Below are 19,460 nucleotides of genomic sequence, written 5' to 3'. Positions count from 1 at the left end.
AGAAAAGTCTAGATATGCGACGCGAAAGCAGACTTACCTGCCACTTTCAAATGTGTCTGTGATTCGTACAAATGGCGACAGACAGGCGGTGATGGAAAGAGGGTCTCAGAGACCGTGAACCTCCTTCACGTGACTCTGTTGAGAATCCCATTGCTGGAAGGTGTGAAGCAGCTTTTGGTAACAGCATTCATCAGGGAAGAAGCAGATGGCTGTCTACTCCATCCACAGGCCAACAAACGCTGTTGCCAGGCAGGTTATGGCATGGGACCATTCTACAAACCCCAAGATGGTGTTTAATGAAAACATTCAGTGCCAGCCAATTTAAACATTATTTCCCTCTCCATTATCTGTACATGACAACCATGCATGGTTAATGCTTGGGAGAGCTTGTGGTTATGGTTAATAATCTGGTTATGGTCTGGTTAGAGTTTGGCACCTGACCACAGTGAAAGATACACTGTGGAGTTGTCCACCACCAGGAGCGCTGTATAGCCATGTTTTCTTGCCTGTTGCATTAGAGAAAATCAGTGGTTATTGTTCAAATATAAATCGTAATGAAAGACAAACTCTGGTCTGCTACACAACAGATTGCCAGTGCTACATAAAGAGCACTATGCTTCCTACATTGGCACTAAATGTTGGAACTGGATCTGAATTGTGAGCTGCTGAATCATCCAGTTCAAATGTAACTCCAGTGAATACTGGCTGGGCCAGCAGAACGGCTGGCAGTGAGAAGGACTGCAGTACAGGAGGAGTGGACGCTCCTCTCCAAATCCAGCATTCAACACGAGCCACGTTGCGCCGGACAAGTCCTCATTAATATAACATTTATTCCAGAAGTTATCTTTCATTGTTTTAATGTTTTAGTTTAGTATGAAAAAGAAAAGTAATAATAAAAGAAAGAAGGAAGGGAGAGCCAGCTCCCATTGTTCACTTAAACCACCTCCTTCACAAAGGACACATCACTAACTTGACGTGAGCCAGACCACCTCCAGATGTGGTCAGGCTGGTCAGATGGCGTTTCGATCACAGTGTATTTTCACCTTGCATCAACGTGGGTTTTTCCCTGTATGGATCACGTGTCCGGATTAGGGTCCGGCTGAGGCCACAGCTTTCTGTCTGAACCCGAGCCGAATCCAAGAGAGTGTAGCTGAGCCAGACCCGAACCTCACGCAGCTAATGAGAGCTGAAGCACTCAACTTTCTAATCTGTCACATTGCTGTTGTTACCATGGTTACAGCTTGCCTGTTTACCCTGATTACACATGTAAGGGCATCAGGTCAAAATGGTTTGTCTGACCATTAACACTGCACCACGTCAAGTAGGCTAGCTCAGCCGACGTTACCAAAGCCGACTAGAAGATCATTTCTTAATTTTTTTTCTGACCCGCGTTTCTACCCTACTTTCCTGATACAGATGGCATTTTATCAGGTGTAAATGAGGTCTGAGGATGAGGGTTACTGATTTCACATGTGCGATGCACATTAGCTAAAATGTTAACAAGTGGCCCCATTCACTTGTATACAAACGTGTGGATATATCCCTTCCCATGAGGAAACGATGTTCAAATGACTTCACACAGCGCTGGTTAAGGTGATCTCTGCCACGAGAATTTCTATGTTTCACAGGATAGAGGAGGTTTAAACCTGCTCTCTGAGGCAATAGAAGCACAATGGCATGTGTTTGTGTAATTCCTCTCACTGCCAGAAGGGGGAGACAAAAAAGTTCTGCCCTGCAGGTTTAACCGCAGTTTTCCTCTCCTAATCACTAATTGCTGCTAGTCACCAACCTGGGTCATCTGACGGCAGAGCATCATGTGACACGAGCAATGTCATTATACCCAGCTATCACTTTGGGTTCAAATGATAATACTACCTTAAATACGTTCCTCTTCGCCCTCTTCTTCTTATTTTGGGATGATAATTAGTCATTTATTCTGCTCTGGGAGGAGTAGAGGACCCCACAGACTGGCTTTTTCACTGATCAGCTCCATGGATGACTCTGGCTGAAACTAGTTAGCTGCCATCAATGAAATACTGCTCACCTTCTCCTCTGTGGACTGACAGCAGGGTAGGATTAGGAGGACTGATAGAGGGCTCACTTTAGCTGCATCTGCCTGCTGCTCAATAACTGATTATTGATTACATTTTGACTGTAAGAATGCTGTAAGTGGATAATGTTGATTGATCGAGTGCATTCAAGCAAAATCAAATCAGCAGAGTGATATTATTGTAGTGCGGCTATCTTGTGACTGGCTTTAACATCAAGCCAGGATGATATTAACAAAATGCTAACGTGGCTGTGTCGGTTTTCATGGGGACTGGAGTTGCCCTTTGTTCTCCGTTACAGCTCGTTTCCTCCTCTCTTTGCATTTCTGGCACCTTGATTTTTGGTTTTGACTTTGACACTCTACAGACGGCGCTCTGCACACAGGCCGAGACAGACCGTCAGCTGCTTTCCACCATTCCTGACTTGTGAGCAGCTAGGTGGGACTGAACCTGGATGATTTTCGCCTAAAAAGAATGGACAAACACACCATCATTTGATTTCTGTCTTTAGGGGAACTATGCCTCCAGTGGAAATGTGTTCCTTTGCCATCAAACCTGAAGTCAGATGAGTAGACTGAGATGAGTCCTACATAGACAGTCCACAATGTGTGTGCCCAAGTTGCTTCCAGCCTGTCTGAACTACACGTGCAGATGATACACATGATAGACACAATTTCCCCCCTACCCTCGCTGATGATAATGAGGTGGACAAAATATCAGAAACACCTCTCAGTGTAACTCAACAGCATCGCAAACTACATCCTCCAAAGTGCTCATACGGATGAGTCTCCTGTAAAACAGCTTGAAACTGGTGAAATAACAGGTTCCCGAGCTGTTTTGGTCTTGTGAGGTCATGTAACCCTGTCATTTGTAGAATTAGGGTTCATCCGATGAGTGCTAGACTGCAGTGGATGTGCAGTTTTTGTTTCGCTGAGCCGAGCTTTAGGTTTCAGTTACTGTTGCATTCATCAGTTTTTGACTGCAGAATTTGGGGATTTTTCCTCATCTGTTGGAATTCAGGGTCACATCTGCTTCATGAGGGAAGAAGACAAAAACTAGCTAACTTTTATTAACATTCATTTGTGCTGCTTTAAATACTGCACTGGTGACAAGAATTTATAAGCTAGATAAACAAATCAAGATATTTATTATGAATGTAATTGGGGCAATCTTATGGACATTATTATGACTTATCAGTTCAGTTCAGTATTCAGTCTTGTTGAATGTGGTCTCAGGTCTGTAGCTTTGTATTCAATCAAGTGCAAAAATGATTTTACAGCACATAGTGTTTATATGTTAAAAGAGCAACTCAGAAGTATGTTGTCCTTCTAATCTTCTTGTATTGTGAAGTATTAGAATTTCACTTGTGATAACCATGTATGGTTCTGTGGTTTGATCCTTTAACCACTCCTGTCCTACAGTATGAGCCATAATGATAATCCATGAAGTACACGGACGTTAGTCACTGCAAACATGACGCCTTCGTCTAGACGAACCTGAAATAACTCACATAAATAATGTCTTTTCTTTATTATCAGGAACTAGTTTCTTCTGCAGGGATTTGCCGCTGTCTGAATTCCTGCACGTTTTCTCAACTTTTTTTGTAATCCTGTATTGAAATCAACAAATTCTCATGATCAGCTTGTCTGTTCAGTAGTAATACATCAGAGACATTTTTCCATGTCGTGCTGCCATGCAGAGTTGGGGTTTAGGTCTTGGCTCCTCCTGTATTATTGGGTATTCGTGAGGTATTCATAAACCAGACACTTGAACCCCAGTCGTCCTCGATGTCTAGGCCAGTGCAGGGTAGCTCCAGCCTTACAGCAGTGTCGCACCATCACTGCTGTAAGACTGTGTGGGTGGATGAGAGGCAAACTTAAAAACACTCATTCCAATAAGTAGTATCATCCATTTACAGTTGAATTTCTGACATGAGGCTGTGTACAGGAGGCTGGACCGAGCCTTAATCTCTGTGAAGATGTTAGTGGATGAGGACTGCCGTGTGACGTTGATGCCACTCACCTCCATTTCATCCACCAATTAAAAGAAAACAGTGAGGAATCTGATTAAAGAAATGAATAGCTTATTGACAGCAGCATCCAAATGTTTTGATGTCAAATTACTACTGACTGTAATCCAGCAGTAGTCAGTGAAGTCAGTGCACATCTGGATCTTAGGAGTCTGGAGTCATATGTCAACCAATATGAATATAAATAAGTGCTATGAATAAGTGATTCTTCTTCTTCTTCTTTTTCTTCTTCTTCTTATTGCTTCAAACACACAGTTAATAATGAAAAAACAACATTTTCTCTCTTTATCATATAAAACAAATGAATATGAATACATTTTAAACAATGTAAACCAAACTAATTTAGCCTGCAGTCTGACTGAAACGTTAAAATGTCTCAGCGAGCCGAACGACGTAACAGACACCACTTTGTCCCAATACCAGAGCACAGGACGCTGTGTACGAGGGCCAAACTGACAGATGGTTCAAAAGAAGAGTTCACCAGAAAGCCTTTTGTGTTTACTGTCCTGTTACTGAACTTTGGCCCTCCTGCGTCACCTTTTCCTCCTCCCTGCCTGCAGGTTGTTCTTGTGTACTGTGTGATCACTGACACTGCGTACAGATACAGACTTTATCAGCTCTGAGCTGCTGTGAGTCCACTGTGGACACACTGATCTCTGGATGTCCTCAGGAGCTACAGAAGACATACGTCTTCACGATGTGTTGAAAGTTGGAGGCTGTACCTCCTCATTTCACTATTCTGATGACATAACTCCAGAAAAAAAGAAAAGTGAGATTAATGAAATTAATAAAATTGATTTAGTTTCAACGTGACATTAGGACAAAATGTCAGAATCTGTTTTTAGAGCAGCATGTAGAGTCACCTTGTACCAACCTTGATAGCAGTGTCAATACTTCTTGCGGTTGTTTCACAATAAAGGCTCATGTCTGCCTTTCCATTAAAATGTGTTGATTGTGAAACAAGTGCAGGAAGTGATGAATTTGAAATAAATAAATAAATAAATAAGAAAAATAGAAAAAGATTTTTCCACTTTTTGCACATATCATCAGATACCAAAACAAATTTTTGAAATGAAAGTCAATTTTATTTCATTTTATTCAGGCACACAGCCTGTGTGTAGTCAGTGTGTAGATGCAAACTTTAGCTGATTTTTACTTAGTGTAGGCTAGATTGTATGGCGTTGGATATGTGCACGTATCTGACACATGTTTAGAATATTTTGTCCAATTTTTTTTCTTCGTCACAGGCGTGACTGCTCTACAATCGCAACCTGAGCTCGGCCGAAAAGAGCCTGCTCATGAGCCGTGATAATGATTGATCAGCCTCGCCCTGTACATGACATGAATAAGATGTTGAGCTCACCATTTCATCATCATTTGTACTCTGAAATCATGCTATGAAACTAGATGGTCACATATTTTGTCAGTCTCTTGAACTGCACTTCTCACCAGACGACAGAAGTGCATTTTGTCGGTTGCCACAAGTGACAAAGAGGACGAGGCTCTGTGTTAGAGGTGGGTTTCAGCTACAGTGTGTTATACTGAGATCTGATGGATCGCTGCTAACTTCACTCACCATCACTCATCACTTTGTCTGAAACCGAACAACATTCAAAGTGATGAATGGCGGTTTGCTGTCGGGACAATATCCCCTGAGGACCTACATCATTTGAATATGCAGAATAATTAGAAGGTTTTTGTCCTCCTGTAACAGTAGAAGGTGGAGCTAACTGCTCCCTGGAGATTTAAAGGAATACTCCAGCAAAAACCTGTTTGGAGTGTCGACTAGTCGCTGCTTGTGGCCTCTAGGATGGCTATGAAAGGTTTGTAGCCTGCTGCTGTGGCAGCTGTAGTCAGGGTTAGGGTTAGAGTTCACGGCAGTTAAAGTGGACCCCCCTAACAGTGACCTGGTCTGTGTTTCCAGTATGACTCAATCTGATGTTTTCTCCACGCTCAGCAAACATGCAGCCAGATTGGTTTGAAGCTATGAATTTGCTTCCACTTTATAAACTCAGTGTGTGCCTGTGTGTGTCATTTTCTTGCTGTCCTGATTATACTTGGTGTCTCCTGCAGCTGCCACCAGCACCACCACTACAGCCAAGACCTCCAGTCATGTGACGCGCTGCAGTGACAGCCAGAGGAACTACTGTGTTAATGGAGGGGAGTGCTTCACCCTGGAGATCATGCCAGGCAGCACAAAGTTTCTCTGCAGGTATGACATGGACAGTATAATACTGACTGTATATGTCACAACCACGATTCCAAAAAAGTTGGGATGTTTTATTTGTGTATCGCCAAATCACAACATATCACTCCAATCCCAACCATGCTCAACAACTGCCCCATGAACTGACTGAGGCAAATGATTGCATTCTGTTGTTAATTCTGTTTTCTACAGCATCTCAAGCTTTTTGGAATCAGGGTTTTCTAATAACTGTTGTGATTTATGATGTCTTTTATCCAGAATGTAACTTTGGTGGAAAGTGTTGGGGAAGCTGTTGCAAGCTGCAAATATATTTGACTATAACAAAGCTACAGTAAACAGAAATTAATTAAACATCAAAAATATGAAACAATGTTTCATTGTCCAAAAAGGATTTAGAATAGAAATGCAAAAGCATGCGACACATGTCGATGATGTGATCAGGCGACTAACTGGTCATTATTAGTCAGTTAGTTATATTTGAGATAATCTGCAGCCTTTGGCTTTAAAGCTGATGAAAGAGGGTCAACCTGAGATTAAATGAGAAGCAGCCAAATTGCTAATACAAGCAACCACTTGCCTGATCAGCCTTGATCAGCCGACCCTGTATGTGGAGTGCATAGAGTGCATAGCCACGCCCTCCATAGTGGCGAGCGTTGGTGTGTAAAAGTCTCACATCAAATACGTTGGGCCTCATGCAACAACATCTTTGTTTTCTTAACCTAACCCTCAGTTACTTTTTTTTCATGAGGCCTGCAGATTCTTCCTGCAGTTGCTCTGCTGAAATCTGCCTATAAATCATAAAAACTAAACAAATCCTCTCAGTCAACAGAATATTAATTTTGCATGAAGTTCGTCAGTTCAGTGACTGGAGAGCATCGTGCAGGTAAAAGCTAAAGGGCTGAATCAGTGAGGCCACCATGCACTGCAGATTCTATGAGGATAGCTGAGGTGTAGAGGAACAGACTGTGGAGAATGACCCACATAGGTCTGTGTGAGAGCCATGCACAACAGGCACGTAGGCTGGTCCACCTCTTTGTAGTACACAAACAGCTGCTGCTCTGTCTGAAGGCTGCTATGCGGGGTGTAATGAGGTAATGTTCACAACAAGATGTCCAAACACATCAACAAACCAGTTGTAATTTTAGGGTTCCACCACAAAGACATAACTACTGCTGTTAAGACGAGGCAAGATCAAAGAGGACAGGGCACATCAGTCACTTCCTGGCTTAGTCACTGTCAGAGCTGTCAAGTGCAGCAGTTTGAGGGTGATCTGAGCTCTTAACACCAGGGGCCAAACCTGCTGTAGTACCAAATTGCACACCAAAGGCTGATGTCACCTGACCGCAAGGAGCATGCGTTTACTGAGCAGAGCAAAATGGTCACAGCAAAAGTTTAGAGTGCAGACGAGTCCTTTCTCCCAAGAGCTGGAGGAAGATGAGTGAAAAGGCAAACCGTTGGATCGATGTGCCTCTGCACACATTTGTGTTGAGGTTGTTGTAGATGGAGCACTGGTGTTCACTGTTCCTCTGATGGAAGACCTCATCCGTTAACTCGCTTCCTTCAAGGCCACAGGAACTGGCCATTTACTGGAAAATGTAGAACTGAGCTCTGGATAGTCGGTTTTGTCACCACAGGAGTTGAGGGCTGGCTGTACAATAACAGCACCATCATCAGAGACCATGAGGCACTTGTGCACCCTGTGGCCACCTGAAAAATGTCCTCTTCAATCCGTGCCACAAGGCATGGATCAGGTAGCTGGAGTAAAACATAGAGATGGACCATTCCCCGTGTAGGTTGTGTTCTGTACAAATGGAGAATACACCGGGGACTCACAGGAGGCGGATGCACCATGAAGTGCTGTGATAGGTCAGTTCTTGCGTGAGCAGTCGCCTGGCTGTTCACACCCTCCTGCTGCTCCGCTCTTTTATTATTACACATAGAGCCGATCTTTATAATAACCTCATGAATTTATAATGTAAAGCTTTTTAAGTGTTCCTGGATAAGCAGGGCGTCACTTCTCTTGCAACAATGAAGTTAAAACGACTGTCCTTGCGTAATGATCTGCGGGGAGGGCCTTGCACTGAACAGAAGAAGCCAATATCCATGTGAGGGTGCAGAAAAGTCCAGTACCCACGCTGTTCTTTGGCAGTAGCGTTGTACCCTGGATCATGCCATGTTTGTGACTGTACCCTGGATGTCTTTGTGTTGGCCCATGTGGACTCATGCAGTCAGTGCTGTTTATCTCTCTTCCTCTCTACCCATCAACCAGGTGCTTGGCGGGATTCACTGGGCACCGATGTGAACAAGCTGTGCTTAAGAAAGTCTCAGACCCAAAACGTATGTGAACACAACTGTATTCAACCCCACATGTCATTGCTGGTGTTCCACCCGTCATGTTTTCTCTAAAAGGAGCAGAGAAATCCATGTTTCCCTTATATACAGTGATACAAATGTGCTGCTTAGCTCAGCATCGCTCCTGGTCTGCTGTAACTCTGTTTCTATGAGTTCATGCGAGGCCCTCCAAATCCTTTGAAGGCTAAAAGTACACTCTCCTTTGCAGAGTAGTGAACTGGAATTTGCATGTACTTCACATCTCATCACACCTCATCCATGCTGTTCAGGACCGTGAATTCACTCCATCTCAGGTTGAAGTAGCGTGTGTTGGAGGTAAAACATACTACCTACTGCTCTCTCCATTCAGCCTCACCCACATCCTCTCAGAAAGCAAACACAGGAGAACACTCTGATCCCTGCATACCTCCTTCCATTCATGAAACCCGGGGGATCACTGGTTGGGCTGCTGCCACAGCAGGACTAACAGAGCCATTACTGGGAGCCCTCAATTCTCTTTTTGATTGCCATGCATCTGGGCATACGTTGCTATTTGGGTGGGGTCATGACACCACTTAAATAGAATTACATCACAGGCAGAGTCCTGTGTGGCTGTGTATGTACATGCGAATTTCAGTCTGCTGCTAAAACAGTGCGTAAATGTAAGTGAATGTACTTTTGGATCAAGGTCTGAGATAATTAACAGAACTCAGGCTCACAGACTATAGCTGGACATACTGGTCTAGCTGGCCCTTCCTGCCAACACCAGTGATGACTGTTGTGGGTTTTGCACACCTTTTGCATAAACTAACACCCTCTCTCTTCTTGTCTGTTTTCTTTTGTTTTCTACTCAGGTGTCCAAATGAATTTACTGGTGATCGATGCCAAAACTATGTAATGGCCAGCTTTTACAGTACGTCTATTTCCTCTTCTGTCTGTTCTTGGTTTGGAGCATGCTCAACTAACAGTTCTTGTGCTGTGTACCTGTTATGTTACTTTTCTCCTTAGATCTGTGATTTATGCAGCCCAAAACTTGTGGCATGTTGGAGTCTGAATTATGTTGTCTGTCAAAGCTGCATGTGGTATTGTAGAAGTTCTGGAAGTTTTATTTACATCTCAAATGACCTGAAATGAACAAATTTGCACATTTATGTTTTTAAAGAAGATTAATAAGTTGTCAAAGTTTTGTTCTTTACTGTTTGTATGCTTGAATATATACTGTCACTGTATTTATTTATACAAAGACTTGATTTCTTTTTATTTCTCTGAGAAAACAATCAAGCTAGTTGCCAGTAGGAACTAGTAGGTCAATGTACTCTGATAAACAGACCAGTGCGCAGGGATCCAACTGTACAAGTATTTGAGCATTCATCAATTTTACGTCAGTGATCAATTAACAAAAAGTGTTTTCTCAACTCGATTATTTCATAGCGAATTTATGTTTTACATAAAGGAACAAACAAATATACACATGTGATGAATCAAACAAGGACAAATAATGTGACTATTAGGAAGCAACTGAAACCAGGCACAACCGATATCATCCACTTGAAGAGCTGCAGCGCCGGCTGCCTCAGACCTGCACTTGTGGATATGCAGTTCTTCTCCATCCTATGCCTCCTCTCAGCGAGAAAAAGAAAAGCAGCAGCAGTATTAAACTGCAGGTGTAGACAATGTGTGCATTTTTCCAGAGTGTAATAACTAATTTACCACAAGTCTAAAACCTGCAAGGAGGACATGGGGTCAGTTCATCAGTAATGTCGGCAGGTGAGACACCTGTGAACTGCAGCTCAGCTGTGCATCACAGGAAGTAGACAAATGTAAACATAACTCACAGTTTGTGATTGTGAAACTCTAAATACTTACGCAGGAATACTCGAGTTACCGAAAACTGCTTTAAAGTCCTAAAGTGTGCAATGACTCACATTCAGTTACTACTGCTTACAAGCTTCCAAAATACACCAAACATGTAATTAAAACTGTCAAGTTATTTCACTTTACCTGCTTACCTAAACATATTTGTAAAATATGTACAATATATTAGTTAATTAAACACCTTTGGTCATGTCACATTACCAAATATGACTACAACCTGCATATTACCATTGACTTGAGTTGAATGAGCAACTAGAAATGTTTAAATAACTTTACACAGAACGTGAATATCACTGATTTAACCACACTTTTTCTTATATTCCACTGAAACCTTAGTTAAATAACCACATTAAGGCGGCCTTACTGTCCATGTTTTTAATCAGCAAAAACATGGACAGTAAGGCCGCCATCTTGTTTTATTGTTTATATGGAAGCTAGCAAAATTCTAGTTATTTACCTGATTGAACAACAGTTTTCTACCACAAACGTCATCACAAAATCATGAGCAAAGCTTGTTAAGCTCCTCAGAAATGTATTGTGATGAGATAACACACCCAGCTAACCTGTTTTGCACAGGAAAAGCAGAGGCAGGAGACGTTAGCTGTGTTTATTCAGCAGGCTGTTGTCTGTTGGAGAAGCGGGAGTCTTGCGCAACCCTACACCAGCTAGTGCTCGCCTGGATACTCGACTGAGCAACTACACGTCCACAAACACTCCAGACAACTGCAACAATACGTTTCAATTCAACATATTCACCGATAAATTCACACAGCAGCAGTTGTGACCATTCACAGTAGTTTTTACATCACTTCTGGGGATGTTACATAGACTTACCCTAACCACAACCAGAACCACTGCTTGACTAACCCTAGCCCTTATCTTAACCTTAACCTCAGCCTAATCTTAACCTCAATTTAATCCAAGTCTTCATCATAAAATGTAATATTTACATTATGGGGACTTTTGTCTCAATTAGGATGCGAGTCCCCTCAATGTGAGTGCGTTGCTAGATTTATGTCCCCACTTGACAATAATAAGCAACACACATGTACACACATGTACACACACACAAAGACACACACAGATGAAACAAAACAGCTGTATTAACATTATTTCTTATCTTAGCTGGTTGAGATGAACGTTTGCTCATTTTGACAAAGCAGTCAGGCTGCAGCTGTATTTTAAACCCTGAAAGCACCACTTTAGCTGAACTTTTTCTAACCATCCAGTGAGAATAGTCAGACAGATACATAATGAGAAAGTGGTACAAGTGACCAAACTCACACATTAAAAAAGACAACAACTGTTGTACACTCGCTGCCTGTAGGGGGCGAAGTGGTGAAAGCAGCTATTACTTTGTTTGCATGCAGACTGTGATGCTGGCATGGCTACACCTGCAGACCTTGGTGTAAGTTTCTGCTGCTTTTACCTTCCTTCTCCTCATCTTTCCCACAGGAGGCACAGGTTGGCATCTTTAGAACTGGTCTGATGACTAACCAGCCTCTCCTTGTGGTGAATCTGAGGCCTGCTACTTGAATGTGTGAATCGTGAGTGAGTTTCAAGCTAGTTCCATGAGGTGGTTTGCATTAAAATGGTCAAATATGAATAAGAAATGACGAGGCACACCGGTTTCCATAAAGTTAAAGATTTCCTTTTACATTCAGAGCTTAGCTGCAGCTCCTCTAGGGTTGGTGGGCGAAGGCTAACATACCAGAGCTCTCATCCTCAGCTCTGGAGCTGAAGTCGTCAATCAGCACAAGTGACTTCTATCAGAGTGCTTTGAGCAGGGCTGATCAAATGGGCTCATAAAATATTGAAAGACCATGAGCGATCTCTTTGTTCAGACCTCTTGACGCTTTTCTGCATTAAATGTTGGTGCATATACACATACCATGGTTGCATAGCAACACTTGACCATGGGGGTGTGTTATTTTGTTCAATGACTGCAACACTGGGACAAGGCAGCCAACATCTAAGACCTACCTGTGGAAGTGGGTGACTGAGCAAGGGCTGGATTTTATGTAGAAGCATGGGGCACTGAACCTCACCAGCCATGATTGCTGAAGATCGTTTAACATCTGTTTCACCAAGTAGTGCCGACAAAGTATTTCCGTTGCAGTAACCCACACAACGCAGGAAGCAATTGCAAATGTGCACACCACCGGTTCAGTGGATCCAACTCTATTTCCTCGCACCGCTTTAGTGAAAGCGACAGTGTGTCGTAAAAATGAAAGTGGTGGACTTCTCAGGAACACTCTGAATGGCGAGTACTGTGTCAGGGGACAGGTCGATGTTCATCAATCAATCAGGCTCAAGACCACGAGGAGCCGAGCTGAAGCAGTCCCTTTGTTGCTTGGAGAGCAAACAGCCTTGGCTAGAACTGGTGAATGGCTGCATCAGCACAGTCAACAGCCAAGCACGCATCGTTGTGCCCATTTCAGCTGGGTCCTTGTCAAGCATTGAAGTCGTCTTGGACATGATGTCATTGCTGGTGTTTTGGACTGATTGACTTGAAGTAGTCTGTGGTGCTCAGCAGTGTGATGGAGTGAATTCACCAATGGATGAAGGCCCTCACTATGCACAGTAGTTATTGTTTCGAACCAGCACATCTGGGCCAGCAGGTAGCCACAGTAACTGCTGTCGGACTATTATGTGACGAAACTGGACATAACAAATTTTAATTCTGAGTGGATTGGTGGAAGGTGGAAAAACTCCAGACAAGACGAGACATCTTCAGTGCTTTTGTTGTACCTGACAAATATTTTCTGGGTTCAGGAGTAAAAAGACAAGCTGAGCTCTTAATAGCTCTCCACCCGGTGAGGTCCTTATCCAGATCCATGTCAGGTCACACCTCAGACACCTTGAAATTTGCATGTGGAGTTTCAACAGTTCCTGAAGGGACCTGTGCTGCAGAAATTCCATTCCTATGGGGGAACAAAACTCAGCTTGTGTACCTTCAAATGAATGAATGCCTGTAGTAAGACCTGTCCATCGACACTGCGTCCACAGACAATGAGTAAACCTGGGTGTAATCCTGGAAGAGGAGCTGTCATTCTCTGCAGACACTGCAGCAGTGGTCCTCTCCTGCAGATGCCTCGCAGGCCCCTCACTACGGAGGTGGCCCAGGTGTTTATCCAGGTGTTCTGTTCTTTTGTGCTATCTCAGTTGTTTGTGTCTCAGATGCTCTCACCGTACATTGGTGAGCTTAAGCTCTTCCTCCTACAAACGTTGAATGCAACTGTTAGGAGCCACCTTTAGCTTGTTACTGTCCCGTAGATAGGTGTTCTGTGGGTCTGGAATCTGGCTTATGCACTCGACCACAGTCTTGATACAAGTGAATAGCTACTCTATGGAGTAAACGTGGGGGCAGTTGTTGCAGTTCCAAGCATTTGCTACCTGTGCAGTCAGAGCCAGAGCTGTGTTTTAGTTGTTGGCTTTGGGTACATTCAGTGGGTTTTGGAGTATGACAAGGGCAGTCACACAGGCCTTTTCCTCCATTGTATCCTATTTTATTGAAGTAGATTTTATACACAGAGGCATTTTTGAATTTGCACTTTATTTATTTTGTGTGACCATGCACAGCACACAGCAGCAGTTTGTGGGACACTGAAACCAGGGTCCAGGACTGTGTGTGTGCAGGATTGAATAAATCTCAGAATGAAACAGACTTTCCACTTGAACCCACAAATCAGCAAAAGCGCTCATAAACTAGCAACTTCTGGTCCAGGATATGATTAAACTGATTTAAACTGATTTCATTATTTCATGGTTTTCATCTGAATAGCACTAATACCAGACCCATGACTAAGCACAGCGTCACTGTAATGAATGACATGCAATGTGCCACATTCATTTTCATAGTCTTGTAGTTTGTAAATCATTGTTTCCAAATTTTATCATGAATTTATTTTCACCAAAAAAATGCCCAGATCAGTTTGAACTGATTTCCACCCACACATCCAAAGTTTTAGTTAGCTCTTGTTCCTGACCACGTAGAGCATGTCTTAATGATTAGCACATCATTAACGAAACATTAACAATGCCATTTAGACCCACAGGCAGCATGTTCATATTTGACACTAGGACACAGTCCTAACTCAAGTGGTGGTAATACTGGGGGGTAGCTGTGGGTCTGATCAGGCACATGTCTTCTCACCGACTTGAGTAAAACCAAAGATTTCGCTTTAGAAGTGCCCCCACTCTTTATTTTTCCATTGTTACATTTACACAGCAAGTCCTCCAAACTACACCACAAAACAAGCTGTTTGTCATTGCCTTCCAAAAACGACCCATACAGTATGAACATTTTCTGATCTGGTGCCCCTATCAGGACAACATCACCATCATGACCTGCCATTCTGATCATTAAGAGTTAGCTTTAGGCACAAAAACAACTTGGTGATCATGGCTTAGGTGTAAAAGCTACTTTGTTTAGGTTCATCACAAAGGAAACCAGCACTGATAAGAGATGGGATGTGAACCATAGATTGTGGTGTCAAAGACACATTGTACATCCAACCATCTACTCCCCCTTTCTTATCTTCAAGGTATAACAATGTTGCCACCTCCACCCTTGTTTCTGAGAAAGGAAAACCACAATTCGCACGACCACAGGATTGCTTTTAATGTTGGGTTTTTCCGGTGAGGAAAGTCTCAGTTCACAGCCATTATGTGTCTCCTAGCAAAAGACAGACAACGCTCACTGAAAAAAGCAGCAGGAGGAGCTTTGGAGCAGCGTCATCACTTTCTAGATGTCCAGTGTGACCCTTGTTAAGTGATATAAATGATAGTGTTTGCTCTGCTAATGTTTGGTAATCACATTTTAATATGAAGTTTTGCGTCATTATTTCTGAGATATCCAAACAAAAAAAGAACCCTTAGTATGTGTTGGGAATGGTGCATGATCATCATAGCATGCTAAACTGAGAGTGTTGACTGCTGAGTGTACCCCATCGTCTAGAAATGCAAGCAGACAGATGTAAGTGCATGCATCAAGTCACATCATAGCAGCAGTGCTGCCTTAAAGGTGCATACAGAAAGTGTGATATTGTATTCAGATCATTTCAGGTATTTCATTCCAGTGCAAAATTTGTTAGAATGCTTTTACTGATATTTTAAAGGTACAGGAAACTCCCGACAGCTCTGAAGTGTTGCACAGTTAACAGGTGAAACATTTGGAAGACTTTGCCATAAAACTAGCAAGGAGCTTATTCCAACTGAGAGGAACACATATGATTTGTGAAAAGCGTGAACTTCAGTCAAAACTTGATGCAGAACAAACCGAGGTGTGCAGGAAGTGGAGGAGTGTTGCTGCAGTACGTGAGACTTACACGGACGACAAATGAAATGACAGCAATATATTCGTGACCTCCACATTTTACAGCTGCAGTTGTGGCGTTGGGCAGACTTGTACAGCAATGTTTAACAGCTTGTTGGCTTCATTAAGTTTCTCTGTCTGCTTCGAGGCTGGTGGAAGACTGTGTGTGGCTGTGTCGATGGCAGGGGACCTTGTGCCGCTACACAGACCAGCACTGAATATCTGATATTGTATGAAGCATGAGTGAGAACTTTCCATTCGGTTTCCTTTGGTGTTAAACTGTTGTATTTTTGCTTAAGGTTGTCAGAAGCTTGTCTGGCTCAGAACTTGTGCATTGTCATAACAATCTCCCGGCTTTGTTGTTCCTGATTTTATCTGTTTCTACTAGAGATGCACATCCCATCCTGGTGTCCTGAAATCTGAATAAACTTGTTAGTTTCCTGTACCTTTAGGATAGATAAGAGACACTTAATGTTTGTATAGAACATCTATAGGATTGTGTATAATGACTTTTGATAGTGTGTTACATGTGATCCATTACGCAGACTCTTTTTTACCTTAAAAAACATATGTGAGAAATACAAATATGACCTCATCTGAAAAATCCAATTTTCTTTTTTTTTGCCACCTTTCTGCACTGACAGAACATCTTGGGATTGAATTTATGGGTATGGATTGTTCCTTCCTCTTAGTTTGCTGATGTAAGACTGTAAGCTAAACCCTCTACTAAAGCTAGTTTTCTCTTGCCAGATGAAGGGATCATACAGCCTTGACCATCAGCGCAAATCAGACATCACGTTCTATTCATATTTTATCAAAAATCACACCAACACATCAAGTATTTATGACAAAGCACCGTGATGAATCTGCATCATTGTGACTTCAAACGCCACATGTGCCCTTTTGATTCAGTCCAATGCTGCTGATTCATTTGAGTACACTATGAAAGCCTGTGAAGGCTGTACATTTCTGATGCTGTATGTTCACATCCCTTCAGCTCTCCCTCCCTGCATTTTCTGTTGCAACCAGTGCTCAGCATGAAACAATAGATCAGCATCACTGGCCTTCTAACTCCACCCATCTCCTGCCATCCGCCTTCCTGTTTCCACCTCCACCAGATGTATGTTTCCAACTGTGCCTCTTGTCCCCTCTTCCCTGTAGCTGCACTGTCCTCTGCTCATCACACCAAGGGCAGGCTCATCTTATAGCTGCATAGATGCAAAAACATGTATTAAAATGTGTTACATCAACCCTCCCAGGGAAAGCAGATGAAAAAGAGTCTTTTGGCTAAATCTGGGACATTTACATCACATTGATATTACTTAAATATTTAGTTTTTCCTGTCAATGAAACAACTCATTTAAAATGGAATAAATATATATATCCCTAAGCAGTATTGGCACTAGGATGGTTGACTGGTTAAATGTAGCCTGCTTGGTTCTGCCAGGTGCTCCATTATGGCTGACATGACTAATTAACTGAAACAATCATCAAACCCTCTCTCCTCGTTGCTTTATGAAACTCTTTGATATCGCATAAACGGGCAGTTTATTATTTGACTGCACTTTGGTAATTTGCATGCAGCTATGGAAAAAAAGAAACCACACATCTGAGTTTACAGATTTATATCAGTGTCACAAATCGGTTGATTAAAAGATGTACACCTCCACCATATGAGCTGTTCATCTTTGAATTTTTTGATGTGAAATTCACAAAATACATTGAATGTTTCATTTCAAAATTCAAATTTGGTATTCAGTAGCCAAAAAAGCTGTTATGCAAAGTGTGTAAGTCAATATAAAAACAACTTCTAAATATCTTGCTGAAATCCAGCTGGACAGCAGGACTTCCAGGAGAGGTTCAACATAAAGGAGCGTGGAGAGGCGCTTGCAAAAATGAAAATGCTTGTCACAGCTTCTGATTCTTAAGTTCAGAGAAAAAGAAAAGTGAACAGGCCAGTGGATGTGAGCTCACCAGGGAGAGATCCTGTGATGTCAATATGTTTAATGTTACACTGTTTTGAAAAGAGTAGAAATGTTTTCAAGGCAGACATGTCTGTATGCCTTCTGACTAAGGTGACCCACTTTAGTTAACTTGCTCCCCTCTGAGAATGCACCGCTGTCTCATCCATGAGTACATGAGTACTTGATGCGGAAGGATTTTAGGATGATAAAGAGAAGCAGGAACCCTGGTGGAGAGCTGGACTTAGTGTTTCACATGTTAGATGCATTTCTCTAGGAATGAAGACATAACTTAAAACAAACCATGTCCCCAGACAGGATCCCCCCAGTCAAAAAATTGTCTCAATATATGAAGAGAAAACACTGTTTCTAAATGACCTCGAACTTTCTTTAACATGTCTGGACTATTGGCTGCCATGTACACTGACACAAATGTGCACACCATTCACCATAGCTGACCATTGTATTAAAGGGACACTCCACAGATTTGTATAATGTTTTCTGAAAAGAAATTTCAGAAATGTCACATCTGAGAAACTGACCTGATTACATCACTACGATGATTATCTGAGGAGACTATTGAAATGCATTATGGGAAGTGTAGGATCCAGTGTGTTTGGAGAACCACAAAAGGGATTAAAAGCCAGGATATCTTGACTTCTGCTGCTTTGATTTCGACCATTATTATTTAAAACTGCTTCTTATAATTCCCTCAACTTTATGGAAGTGCAACACTAAATCACTGGAGTACCACTTTAAGCACTCATATAAACACTTTGGTCAGTCAGCCTGACTACATTTAGAATGTGCCTAAGTAACCACAGTTAGCGATAACTTCCATGTTTGGCCACAGTGAAAATTTAATGAATGGGGGCCAGTGGATTAGATTTCAACCACAAACAAAGTAGCAAATGAGCTCTAATACCAGGATGCACTTGGGCTGTTGGTTGCTGAACATGTAAAAACCTACTTACAGAACCTTTTCTTAATGCTTGCGTTTATGGCTGGAATGGTCTTGATGTCTATATATGTGTCTGTCTGTGTGTGTGTGTGTGTGTGTGTGTGTGTGTGTGTGTGTTGTAGAACTGAATTTTAAGAATGGACTGTCCTCTTTTTCAGAAGCTGAGGAGCTGTATCAGAAACGTATTTTAACAATAACAGGGATCTGCATTGCACTCCTAGTCGTTGGAATCATGTGTGTGGTTGCCTACTGCAAAACAAAGTAATTCACGTCATATTTTTATGCTTAATTCAACATAAAGGTACACTCCCTCATTTTATTATAGCGCTCAATAGTGCCAAGCCCCAAAACATCTGCAACGATGGCTGTGCTGTGTTTCAGAATATCAATAGTGAGTAAGTAAAGTGTCTTTTTGTATAGCTTAGAAAGTGTGTCACAGTTCAAAATTAAAGAACAAATGAAGGGAGCAGTGTCTGCAACCAGGACACTTTGTTCTGATCACCTCAGAGGCCTACCAGGAATCCAGTGTCATGAAGCCAGCGCTGGGGTAATATGACTGTTGAGTCTTACCAGGATGGCAAGTCTGAATTTGTAGCTGTGGCAGAAATTTGAACTGTAACAGTGCCAAAGCTTCTCGGCTTAAACATTAACAGACATAACAAGAGTCACTGCTGGAAAGAGAGATTGGCAGTGGTTATAATCAGAAGATAGAGACCTCAATAACTGAACTAA

The 19,460-nt window shown here is 42.3% G+C and overlaps 1 protein-coding gene across 1 annotated transcript in view; it reads left to right on the top strand.

Annotated features, from left to right (window-relative positions):
* nrg1 (neuregulin 1) overlaps positions 1 to 19,460 on the top strand; it is a 36,374-nt gene that overhangs the window by 3,145 nt on the left and 13,769 nt on the right. Inside the window, exons 2-4 of the mRNA XM_041960608.1 lie at positions 6,151 to 6,289; positions 8,553 to 8,620; positions 18,887 to 18,989. Of these exons, the coding sequence (XP_041816542.1) occupies positions 6,151 to 6,289; positions 8,553 to 8,620; positions 18,887 to 18,989 (310 nt within the window). The remainder of the gene's footprint in view (positions 1 to 6,150; positions 6,290 to 8,552; positions 8,621 to 18,886; positions 18,990 to 19,460) is intronic.

The sequence above is a fragment of the Chelmon rostratus genome, chromosome 19 (genome assembly GCF_017976325.1).
Source record: "Chelmon rostratus isolate fCheRos1 chromosome 19, fCheRos1.pri, whole genome shotgun sequence".
Lineage (NCBI taxonomy): Eukaryota > Metazoa > Chordata > Actinopteri > Chaetodontiformes > Chaetodontidae > Chelmon > Chelmon rostratus.
Note: the sequence above shows the minus strand (reverse complement) of the source record. Positions and strands in the feature narration are given on the sequence as shown.